This window comes from Orbicella faveolata, unplaced genomic scaffold (genome assembly GCF_042242905.1).
Source record: "Orbicella faveolata isolate gen_17 unplaced genomic scaffold, um_ofav_v1 contig_46, whole genome shotgun sequence".
NCBI classification, from domain to species: domain Eukaryota; kingdom Metazoa; phylum Cnidaria; class Anthozoa; order Scleractinia; family Merulinidae; genus Orbicella; species Orbicella faveolata.
The window spans coordinates 8,700,337-8,712,367 of record NW_028301576.1 but is presented as its reverse complement, the minus strand read 5'-3'; the positions used below and the strand labels follow the sequence as shown (position 1 = coordinate 8,712,367).

Here is a 12,031-nt window from a genome sequence, read left to right as displayed (position 1 = left end):
TATGCTAGTCAACATACATTTTCAAAAGTATAACCGTTGACACTTTTGCTCCCTTTCTAGTTTCCTTTGCCCGCCCGTTTTACCGCTCATGTATTTGACAAATAAAGAGACGAAGAGCAACTACCCGGCTTGTTAAAATGAAACGATAAATGTTGGACCAACCTTCGTGGTCTAGTCGATCAAAGTACTAGTAGAGCGCGCATCATCGATGGTGGTGTTTCTTTCTTTGAAAATTTTTTGCATGCCAGACCGAATCTGGGGCTCCATTTGATTAACCGAAATCAGATCTGTCAGCTATTTTATTTTAACGCTTAAAAAAGAAATGAACTCTTGGGTTCGGGGAAAGTATCGGGAGAGTATCTATAGGAACAGCTTGAGGAGAAATGACGAACCTGCCCAGTGTTAAACTGAAACCAAGCCGTATGCCTGCTGTGTCTTCGTTCTGTGGCCGGTGATAACATTAGAAGATAAAATGTCTGGAAATGTAGTAATCTACTGACGTTGGGTTTAATTTGAAGACGCTCGATGGATAGCGGAGGAAAAAGGAGAATATGAACAGTGTAATGTAATATTATTTACTGATATATTACAGTTGTATGAACCGTTTTGTAACATGCAATTATGCAATGTAAGTACGATGTATAGAGTAGTTTTACGCAGAGAATTGTTTTGGACAGTGTTTATATAAAGAAATAAAACAAATGGTTTGAATGAGAAAAGGTTGAAATAAACACACTGATTTCAATTTGTGGGAAAGCATGTACGATTTGAGTTTTCCATTAGTCGTGTTTATACAGCAGTCAACAAAGATAATGATCTTACTGACTTTTATACTTCCGCAATACCCGCATTTGATTCTACATGTACAGGTTATGTTATTTTGTCACTGGATTGCATAGTATGCGAAAAGAAACCTGTGGGCGGGTTTGTTTTCGGGTCTTTTCGTTATCTTTCAGATGAAATTTGACGGTAAAGTTAAATATATTGCTTTTGTATATATGCCGGCTACTTATGGCTTTAACCGGATTTAAATTGCTAATATTAGCAACTACAAAGGGAGTGTGCAGTTTCGGCATTAGGCACATTATTACAATATAGTTATTGTTCAGTCGAGACCACAGACCTAAAAATACTATTTTGCATGATGAAAGTGTTAAGTTTGCATACCGTGCCACACTGCCAATTAATTTCATAGAGAAATAATTATTATTTATCATTTCAGCACTATAAAATCTTTAAATCCTCTAGGGCAAAGTGTGGCTCAAAGCGGTTGTTGGGACACACAACCCATGTCGTAAAAATGTCAAGAATGTACTACCCTTCAATTTACATACATACTCTAAAATATATATTTCTTCTCAAGTATTGAATTGCGTCTATCATTGTTGACTTTTGCTACTAATTTCCATCCCGGGGGAATATTCTCCAGTCGAGTTTGGCTCGTGATTCAAACAATCTTTGAGAGCGCTTTCAGAAGAAAAATACTTACATATCTCCCGTTTTCAAGGAATTTAAACCCTCATAAAAACAGTTTGAGTTAATAAGGAGCTGGCCCTACGACACTGGGAGACGAAGCATATTCTCAGGCAAACAATAACAAATTCAAACTCACAGGTATGGCTTTGTAGACTTTCAGTCGGCCCTACGTAGCTTATGCTGTTATGAATTGTTAAGCCACGCTAATAGAAGTAACGTTTTCGCTGCATAGTGATTGACATTATCAAAATCGTTAGGACGGTAGTACAAGATATAAAGCGAACTGAATTATTCTTCGCTGGGATCGAAAACGTTTCCTGTGGACATAATGTTAGGTTTTATAAATGAATCAATTTTAAATATATTAAAAGCCCGTTTAGAGACAAGATGAAGAGTACATCGATCACAGTCGAGTAACGTTTAATTCACCGTTATTTGCACAGTTTAGTCTACTTTAGGATGAAGGAATAAATAACTGTCGTATGGTCGTCAATTGTACGTCTGCAATAAATATTTGACCACGCCACAAAGAAAAAGTTTATCGGGTGCAGTTTCATAAATAAAACATGGCAAACCTTGAAAACGTTTGGTAACTAATGTCAGCGTTTGGGATAATTTATAGTAGAGACTAGTGACTCTCAAACCAGCTGGTTTGATGATTAAAGACGCTTTTTAATTTGACCAAAATTTATTCAAATATCGGTATATTTTTTCTGTATTTCCGTGCACGTGCGTACGTGCGCATTTGGTCGTTATCTGAACCCCTGTGCCATCACAAATTTCAGTTGCCAGTTTGCAGGTGAAAAAGATAATTACAGCTTTCTTGATTTATAGCCGTTTGTCAGTCAGACAAGATTTCAAGTCCAATGAAAAGCAAGAAATATAAATGGTCTATTACTAAAATTTCACAATTTTTCTGTTATTTAGCTGTGTAGTTGAAATTTCGTCCGCGTATCAGTTGCTAGGTTTAAAGCCACCTTCACTCGTTTTTATCTCGCCAATAGTAAACATGAATCGATAATTGATATCACTGCGGCATGTAGATCACTTATTGTCTTTGAACTGCAGTTTTTTTTAATCAGAAGTTATTCAAAAGCAGTTATTTGCATTGAGGTGAGACAGTGGAGCTAGACGAAGCTCTCGACCAATCAGGAGCCTGGAGTGATTTCATAGATGTAGGTCTTGCGTTACGTTCATATGTACAGCATTTCGATCCTGACCGGATTCTATTGAATGCTCTTATTCTTCAGTTATCGTTGAGCTGATTTTTATCATCGACGTAAAATATATTTACTTTATATATCTGCGAAACGTCCTGATCTAATCTAAACAACGCGTGATTATGAACAGAATGACTTCAGTTAATTGACGATTTTGGCTGGAGTAAGGTGACATTGATTGATTTCGCTGGTAGAACTTGATTGACTTTTTCAATTATAAAACTAGAACGTACAGTTCAGCTTAATTGCTGCGCGCATAAGTAAACGTAAATATGCGTTGACTGTGCATCAGCCGGTCTAGGGTAAGAATTTCAAGAAAAGCGATCGATCAATCGATCTCTCAACACTACCTTCATCAGGTATATTGTCGCTTTAATCTTCAAAATTGTTTAGCAACCTAACTCTCTAGATCTTTTGTTTTAAACATAGACGTATATCATAATAGAGCTAAGCAAAATAGAAAAACTACCAGATCTTTTAGATTCAAAATGATGACGTAGTAATAACATTCAGTTTTTCTTTCATGGCCCAGTTTTATTTTAAATTTAATTCGAATCAGATTCTGCGGGATTTTAATATTTTAGTGATCTGACTACAGAGCAGAAACTACGGAGTCTTTAACCATAGCCCTTGATTTAATGGGCTGCAAACTTCGACAGCATCGACTGAGTTACGTACACAAGATCGGGCATAATTGTTTGCGCCAGTTTTAGACGATGATAAACCGCGAAAAGTTGTATTTAATAGCCCAAATGGCCACTGACAAACAGTCAAACTTTCCGGTAAGAATGGCCCACCTTTTGTCTCGGAAATGATTCGAAAACCGCCGATCCAGTTCCAGTTTTTTCGCCCACATCCAGATCTTTCTAAATTGTAAACATTTTCATTTTAGTTTAGACAGTTTAAGATGGAGCATTCAAGTGAAGCAAGTTTGCCAGAGATGATCGCCGAGGTAACGGTGCTGTTGGTATCTTGTTGTGGAACAGTTCTCGCTAACACCATGGTTCTTATTAATGTGACCATCAAGGAAAAACTTCACTCTCCGACCTACTTCTACTATCTCAGCCTCGCTGTTTCCGATTTGATATTAGGTAAGAAAGCATTCTACGTTCCCGTGAGATGGGATGCGGCACTATTCGTTGACTCCTATCTCTTACCCTCCGCTCTTGTGCGCAAACCGATGGCATAAAGCGTGAAGAAGTAGGAAAGAATCAGGTGGTATAAAAGAGAAATAGGGAGCAGGGAGGCATGTGTGGCGCTGTGGTGAGAGCACTCGCCTCCCACTAAACTAGTCCGGGTTCGATTCCAGCTCGGTATCATTTATGTGGGCTGAGTTTGTTGTTGGTTCTCGCCTTGCTCACTGGGTTTTTCTCGCAGTACTTCGGTTTTCCTCCCTCCTGAAAAATCAACATTTCTAAATTCTAATTCGACGTGAATAGAGGAACCGCGTGAAAACTAGCTAAGGCTGAAGTGGCTTCCCCTCTAAATATTGTAATTTATGATACTCTAGCGGCCGTTCGATCATTTGTTTCCAACCAGTTCCTACCATTTGCATTGGGTTTTTAGCACAGGTGTCCCAAACTCACGATTCGAGGATCGATCAAATATTAAAGATTTATATACGCGTATCGAGTGAGACGTGACTGCCGCAAGTGCGCGGAGTTGTGTTACACATTGGGCCGTTGAGAATTTGAGCAATCTACAAGGCATTGTGTGGAATTTAAAATAGCGAAGGATAAAATCGCGCGATGAAATCAAATATTACTTTTTTTTGAATAAAATTAAGAAAATATACTCACCTTGCCAGGTTTCTGTTGTCCATTTGGCTTATTTCGTTGTTTTTTTTTTGGGGGGGGGGGGGTTCAGGTGTTTGTCTCTCTCCGTTTTTCCTCAGGGGGTGGGTACGGCTACACGTAGGCTAGGCACTGTCTGATGTTATTAATTGGAAATGTGCAGGGCTTTTGAATTTCAAATCCTTGATATCAGCGCCCAGTTTCAATTTTGTTTTCGTTTTCTCCTTTAGGAATGTTTTGCATACCGCTGGTAATAACAGCGTTTATTCTACACCGATGGCCACTTGGAGACACATTGTGCCAGTTATTCGCAGTCCTCATCAGCCTGTCAGTCAACTGCTCCATAATGACTCTTACGATCATCAGTGTGGACCGATATAATGCTCTCTCTAAGCCAGTTGAAAACAGAGCTCACATCACATTCACTAAAAAACGCTACAAGCTACTCATTATCGCAAGCTGGGTGCATTCAGTATTCTGGGCCAGCGGTCCACTGTTCAAATGGGGTAGCACCATGTTGGACGAGTTCACGCACACTTGCAAACCCGACTGGGGAGGTGAAGGGCTGGCAAATAAAACATACGCGCTTTGCTTGGCTATTTTTGCCTTCGCCGTACCTGTTGGGGCCATGATTTGCGCCTACTACAAGATTTACCGTATAGCGAGAGCTTCGAGAAGGGAAGCTGTATATCGCAGTCGTCCCACGGGCAAACCCGCGGGAGAGGATGTTCCACTGACAAAAGTCGCTGCCGCAAAACACACAAGTAGCACTGCGACCGCTGAAGACAACAAAGCGTTGAGAACAGTCCTGTTGCTGATTGGCTCATTCTGCGCATGCTGGTCATTGTACACGCTGGCGACGGTCTGGAAGCTTTTCGCGCCAAATTCGGTTCCACCTTCGCTTGTCCGTGCAGGACTGGTTTTGACTCTCTGTAACTGCTGTATCGACCCCTTCATATATTCAATACGAGACGAGAAAATGAAGCAAGAAATCAAGGAGATGGTCGGCAAGATCTTCCGTAAAAACATTTGAGAGATGTCACCGCGAAAGAAAGTTAATAAACGGGACTTGGAGGTAGTTCAACGGAAGCAGACTTTCTTGCCTGGAGTACAGCTGAAGAACATGACCTTTGTTCAAATATTTTTCCTCGGCCAAGAGTTATATATAAGGAATTAAATTAATGTTTCATTCATGAAGGCTTCTGGCGTCAGTAACTTTGACAATTTATTTTTTGGCTCGCGTTCTGTTCATAATTTGTGTGAAAAATTAACGGAAATTGCAGAAAATGTAACTACAGTGCGTTAAATACTTGGTATAAAGAACAAAAATAATGTCTCTGCAGTACTTGCACTGTATTTTACACAAAATAGATCAGAACTCGAACTATCTACATAGACGAAGAAATGAATTTTAAAACTCGAAGATGAAATAGTTCGCACCGGAGTCGTTCTTGACGGCTCTTGTACGTCCGTATATGGAATTGTTCCATTCCTAAAAATATAAATGTAAAATTGACAGCGTGCTGATTAACTGAGAACACGCCAGTTAATTCCCAAACAGTGCAGAAAGTTGAAATTGAGTCCAGAAAGTTGAAATTAAATTGCATGTTTATTATTAGCAAGTAATCATATCATAATTTTTCGTGCAAATTGGAAGAAATAAGCACTCGTGAAATTTTCAAAAAGATTGCAAATTGCACTCGCCCTACAAGCGTGAGCAGTTTCTTTTAGTCTGAAAAATTTACTTGCGCGGCCTAGGGTGAGCGCAATTCTCAAAAGAAGAAACGTTTTTACTTTTGTCGCTTATTTCTGGCGGAAGTGGAAAGAAAATTTAAGAGCTGGTTTTTGAGCTTTTTAAGTTGTAATTTTATGACGAACTAGTCGTGAAGAAGCGGTGAAATTTGTAGAGGAATAACAAAACTAGCCGTTGTGGCAAGTTAAGTTTTACATCAATTTTTTTTTTTTTTTTTTTTTTGCGGTTTTTTTAAGTGTTTTACTTGAAAGATTTAAAAGTTTGAGCCATGTTTCTCGTGACGTCACGAGCCAATGTCACGATCACCCAAAAAGCGAGGAGTCTGGTGAAGAGGCGCCAAGAAAGTTTTCTCGTCTCGCGGCTTCGCCGCTCGCGCGCGCTGTGCTCCAACATGAGCCTGCTCGCAGGCTACTTAATTCAAGAAAGAGACGCCCCCTTCTCTTCTATGCGAGATTTCGAGCTGAAACTTTGCAAAATCCCTACTTTTGAGGTGTTCTTCCATTTGCATAGGTTATTTTAGGATAAAGTAAAAATAAAAATTCAAACGACGGTATCGTGGGCTGTTTCTATTGCGCAGTAGCTACGATCTTGACAGATTTTCAACGGAAAGCACTTGAGAGTATTCTATCTTTCTCTGGAAATGCCAAGTGATTCCAAAAGTCATTTGGTTTTCTGGTTGACCAATTGACTGAGCTTGAGCACACTACAAAATCGCCATGTTCTTGACACTGGTATTTTTTTTACCAAAAATTTCCCCTTTTTTCAATGTGGTGCGCAACGTCAAGTGGACAGGTTTCAGCGTTTGAATGCGGGCGCTCGCCAACACAATGAACCTCTTAAACTTCCACTTATTTTTATTACAAAAATTCACTTTAAATCTGACCGCGCGGTTTAAAGCTTCCCGAACTTCTTGTTCAAAATTGCACTCAAAATCACTTGATTACCTGTACAAGAAATCTGAAATAGAAAACAGTGGGTGAAAGAAATTACGGAAAGGAACGCCTTGTAAGCGAGGGAGTTGCTAATATCGGGGTGTTACAATATATGGTCTTTTACTCTTGGCGGATTTCACCGAGAGAATTCTGGAATAAACAACACTGTTGTAAAAACAAGTGATTAAATTTATTTCTTGATTCTATTCTTGCGCTGCGACAGTTCTTCGCTGATTATAAAATATAATATTAAATTTCTGTACTACACGCCATCAACCACAACTTTTACTGCTTTCACTGTTTCTGCAAATTCGTTTTCTAATCCAAGAAGAAGTCCTGCAAGAAAAAAGTCACAACAGGCGTATATATCTCCTGGACATGAAACGGCTGTGTGATATCAGTGATTTGCTTTATTGTAAACCTATGGAAGAGGCAGTGAACATGCTGTTGATCCTTTCAGTTCGTATAGCAGTCCTGTAGTTATCATCTGAGGTATCACCACAGATATTAGAGAGATTAAGCATGACGTTACGTCAAACGGCAAACGGCAAAAATGAAACTTTTGCCGTCTGTCTTCAGCTGTCTGTACCTAGTAGAGTGAAAATATTTGTATTTGCGGTGAATAGTAGGAGACATCTTTCTATTTCAGTGTGATTTATTACGGATTAAAAGAAAAGAATAAAAATTCAGAGATAATCTTTGCCGTTTGTCGTCTGCCGTAAACGTCATGCTTAAACTCTCTATTGTTAACTCCCGATACTCCCATATATGGTCTACATGGGTATGTGCCGCGGGATAGGGTATGGTTTTTTAGGTTCTCGATCGTTAATAAGGGTATCATTTTTGCCCCTGTTGGCATGGTGTTCCCAGTATGATCCTTAGATAGGGTACCTAAATCGTATCAGCTAAAATTGCTGTGTGTAATTGCCCAGCTAAACAAAACACAAATTATCTGTTAAAACTGAACAATTCGTAAACTTCCAATGTTACAGAAACGAAATAAAGTTGAACCGTATAGGGAAAAGGTTTTCTCAAAAGACCCTTCATGGCACACACCTATCTAAAATTTACGGAAGTACCCCCCCCCCCCCCCCTCCAGAGTTAACCTCTCCTGAGAATTTCATCACTTGTGAGGTGAACAAAAATCAGTGGCAACGTGCCAATGTAAAGTTCTTCTGTGCTGCGATGTTCATGACACTTTTGTTGCGTTACAAGAATAAGGAGGGACTGCTCCAAGTCTACCTATCAGTATGGGAGAGTGTGTGGGTCAATTTGCACAAGCCTGTTGTTGTCAGACGTGAATGGAAGAGTTGCCTTTGCACTAACCTGTATTAGCCTGACTTGTTGCAATGATGCTGACCACAAGTGGAAGAAAACTGAAATGGACCACCTGCCAGCAAAACAATAATAATTATTCATTCTTTGAGAATAGAAAGAGAGTGACAGTTGACTTTCTCTGCATTGGGAAAAATTAACTGGGCATTTAAAAGAGGTGTAGTGCTTTACCATCAGAGTGCAATAAGGGATGTCTGACCTCGATAACTCCCTCTAGGGGGAGGGAGGCAATTCAGTTTACCAAACTGCTGACAGCTGGTGATTCTTCACAGAATGTTCATCAAAGCTCTTGCAGGTGCTGTCTTATTGAAAGCACTGGAGTTGGCCATCATTTCAAAAAGAGAAAAAGTATGGATTTGTGCATGGTTTGGATGAACAAATCTGACTGCGGAAGGGAGGCTGTTGTTAGAGGTTTGTTGATAGAGCAGGGAAAGAAAATCACATGCAATTGTCTGAGACTAGTGGATTTTGCAGTTGGGCAAGTGGATTCTATCCTTGGCTCATGCGATGGGCAAGTGAAGTCTTTTGGGAACATTTTTGAAGAAATTCAAATTACAGGGGTACTGTACAAGATCAAATTATTCTATATCAGTTTAATTTTAAATTAATCAATCATAATTGAAGGATATTTCTTGTGGGATGGCAAGAATGACTTTTAGAGTAGTAAGTACATCATACATGTAGCTACATGTACAGTTTGCTTGAGGGGCAAACTAAAAACTGTAAGGCCATATGCACTTTGGATCAGTCACTAACAATAATTGTTACATGTGCTTAGCATGTATATAGCACAAGATATAATGGGGTACAAGTTAAGTTGATTGGATGTATAATTCTCATTCAAGAAAATTATATGAAGTATCCCTGTGTTCTGCACAGTTGTCACAAAGTTCGAGGTAGGTGGCTTTATATATTGTTTGTATGGGTGGCTGATTAAAAACTTCACTGTATCTGTATCTCAAAAAATTCCTAGCCTCTTCCAGGTGTTCAGTTAGTTGGGGCACAGTGCTAAAAACGGCAAGTGCAAAAATGGGAGAGAAACTCAGCAAAAGAATGCCTGTGGGCAAACTTAACAAAAGCGCCTTCCACCCACTTAAGTTGTGTAGGCCTGTTAACCCCATTTTACACATAATCTCACACTTTCTGTTCTTTGCGGCATCTTGGTCCATGTCTTCTCAATACCTATTGCAGTTACTGCAACTCCAATTTTCTTTATCTGTCCACTTGGACTTTCATTTCAGCCACGAGAGGAGAAACGCCGCATCACAGTTGAAAGGTCTCTGACCACTGCCATATCGCATTTAATCTGCATCAGTGATGATCGAGCATTACAAAAAACCTGTCAAAATTTACCAGTCAGAGGGTATACCAGATCCTGGTATACCAGAATGACCTTTTGTCAAGTTTGCCCACAGGAGTTCTTTCGTCTCTTCTTGCCATGCTTTTTTCAGTTTTTTGCGCACCATTTTTCCTGCTGTGCCCCAACAAACTGAATGCCTGGAAGAGGCTAGAAAATTCCAAACACCATGTTCTTGAACACATACATCTACATGACTATGTTCAAGTTGGTCTTGATATATACTGCACTGTATCTGTACACGGACAGTCTTACCTGATAGGATGCAAAGAAACAAACAATGCTCTTATTTCTTGACAATCCTAACTTGCTTGCCTAAAAGAAAGTGGCAATTGCAAGTGAAAAATGCTCCTAACATGTATTCACAAAATTAATAAAATCTCTATGAGGTAAAACAAAAAAGTCTGTTCCATTCTTGGACACTGGAGGAACCAGTTGATAAGCTAACTCATAAGAGCTGGATGCTTACAGCTCAGGCCTCTCAGTAAGGGCTGCAACCCATAACACCTGTTATGGCTGAGTATGCTTGATGGACCCTTGATGTTATGGGCGAACTTGCCAAGGGCAGATCTTGGGTAAACATTGACCGATTTGCGAGAGGGGTCTGGGACAATGCTCCCCCAAGAAATGTCTTAGATTTTGACTCCTTTAACTCCCCTTTCTTGGAGAGAGTGCTGTACTGTAAGTTTGTTCCCAATCGATTTATAGCCCAAGCGCGAAGTGTGCTGGCCATAAATTGAAGTGGGAAAATGAGGATCCATAACTTACAGTATGGACCAAGAAGATGAGGCTAGTAAGATATTTATTATGTCTCTGCCAGGTTCAGGAACTATTTCTATTCTCCCGGAACAGCTTCAAATTTCTGACATACATCAAAATCAAAACGAGTCAATTTGGAATTGTTGTTGAGTGACTCTTAAGTCGTTTGCAGGTTTTAATGCACAATTTTAGAAGTAAAAGTAACTTTTACTTGATATAAGGTTAAGATCACCTGGCAATAAATCACAAAACATTTTGGTAACAAAAACAGCTTTAAATTTTAGAGGGATATAATAACAGGTCTTATAAATGTACATTAGCCATACTAAGACCTTAGCATACTGGTTTTTCTTACCTGTTCTGCTGTTGTAGAAAATGTTGACAGAAAACTTGCCCTCAAGGCATTTTGTGGAGTTTTAGGATCAGCAACTAAAATATATATCACCAGATAATAAATAAATGGTTAAAAAAAAGAAAAATTTAAGTTTTGTCCAAACTTTTCGCAATGTTTGTCTTTATAGTACAACTACCTGTAAATGTAGCAGGGTGATCCAGTCATATTCTTTGCAAATTAACCAATATTGTTTGAGTATAAGGCGGCTCACTGAATAGGGATTGAGACCCAATGTATATGTATAATAAGATTAATAATCAGTAAGAATTCCATATCCTGTTGTCAGTTTAAGCCCCAATGTATGGAGCGAGATCATTTTATTTAGTTATCACAATAAGCCAGATCAAAAATCTCAAAACACCGGCCCCATTTTTTTTTTAACAAACTTCACTCAAATCTAAGCAGTAGCAGAAAAGATTCACACTCTACAATGAGGACAACCAACCAAACGACCAAGATATACAACTTAAGAAATTGTTTTACCTTTCACAAGTGGAACTCCATCTCTGTCTGTAACCAGTATAGCGAGAATTCCTTCGTGCCTGCAAAGAAATCGAGGAAGATTTTCAAGAAGACTGTCATCTTTTAGTCACGAGACCTGCATTTGACTTCTGATAAAAACGGAGTTTTACACGTCTTGTCCCTACCTTGCTAAGAGCTCCTCGAAATAATGATGGATTCTCTGAAGTAAACAAAAGCATTTAAAGGATTTTGAAGGAAACAACATCGTATACAAAAAACAACAAAATTTAAACTTTGTCAAAACTCTCCTTACCTCCGCCATGTTTGCTCTATCGGATAAGCAGCTATGGTCAAATGTTCCAGGGAGGGGTAAGATTTCGCTTTTCTATTCACCCCCATACCTCGATCAAAGTAAAAAAAAAATCGCTGCAAATTTTTAGAACAGTTCCAAAAATTAAATAAATATATGCAAAGAGCAAAAAAGCGAAGATTGGAACAGTACTATTTACGTAATATTTTCTATTCGCGTAAATTGTTGATGGGATGTTTT

The 12,031-nt window shown here is 39.1% G+C and overlaps 2 protein-coding genes across 5 annotated transcripts; one reads left to right on the top strand and one right to left on the bottom strand.

The window, feature by feature from the left end:
• The first annotated feature begins 1,267 nt into the window (after positions 1-1,267).
• LOC110050961 (beta-1 adrenergic receptor-like) lies at positions 1,268-6,795 on the top strand. 3 transcript variants are annotated; one of them, XR_016203725.1, is made up of 4 exons: positions 1,268-1,614; positions 3,589-3,787; positions 4,720-6,350; positions 6,733-6,795. XR_016203725.1 is itself a non-coding variant. In XM_089277813.1 (3 exons), exons 2-3 carry the CDS (start codon positions 3,604-3,606, stop codon positions 5,520-5,522), a joined length of 987 nt encoding a protein of 328 aa, XP_089133939.1. In that variant the 5' UTR covers positions 1,268-1,614; positions 3,589-3,603; the 3' UTR covers positions 5,523-6,795. The 3 variants fall into 3 exon arrangements, 2 of the variants coding, with proteins under 2 accessions (XP_089133939.1, XP_089133940.1); XM_089277813.1 differs by having other exon boundaries at positions 4,720-6,795; XM_089277814.1 differs by lacking the exon at positions 1,268-1,614 and adding an exon at positions 2,349-3,055 and having other exon boundaries at positions 4,720-6,795.
• Positions 6,796-7,342: 547 nt separating this feature from the next.
• Positions 7,343-11,893, bottom strand: LOC110050869 (ragulator complex protein LAMTOR3-A-like). 2 transcript variants are annotated; one of them, XM_020756840.2, is made up of 7 exons: positions 11,795-11,892; positions 11,667-11,701; positions 11,503-11,561; positions 10,981-11,054; positions 10,122-10,181; positions 8,501-8,564; positions 7,343-7,510 (listed from the first exon to the last, which is right to left on the bottom strand). In XM_020756840.2, the coding sequence occupies exons 1-7, from the start codon at positions 11,801-11,803 to the stop codon at positions 7,437-7,439; spliced, it is 375 nt and encodes a 124-aa protein (XP_020612499.1). In that variant the 5' UTR covers positions 11,804-11,892; the 3' UTR covers positions 7,343-7,436. The 2 variants fall into 2 exon arrangements, with proteins under 2 accessions (XP_020612499.1, XP_089133942.1); XM_089277816.1 differs by lacking the exon at positions 10,122-10,181 and having other exon boundaries at positions 11,795-11,893.
• Positions 11,894-12,031: the final 138 nt, after the last annotated feature.

Coding starts and splice junctions, on each gene's coding strand:
- LOC110050961 (XM_089277813.1), top strand. CDS start 3,604: ATGGAGCATTCAAGTGAAGCAAGTTTGCCAGAGATGATCGCCGAGGTA. Junction 3,788..4,719: donor TGTTTCCGATTTGATATTAG/GTAAGAAAGCAT, acceptor TTTCTCCTTTAG/GAATGTTTTGCATACCGCTG.
- LOC110050869 (XM_020756840.2), bottom strand. Junction 11,055..11,502: donor TGGAGTTCCACTTGTGAAAG/GTAAAACAATTT, acceptor TATATATTTTAG/TTGCTGATCCTAAAACTCCA. Junction 8,565..10,121: donor GTTTCTTTGCATCCTATCAG/GTAAGACTGTCC, acceptor TTTTGCTGGCAG/GTGGTCCATTTCAGTTTTCT.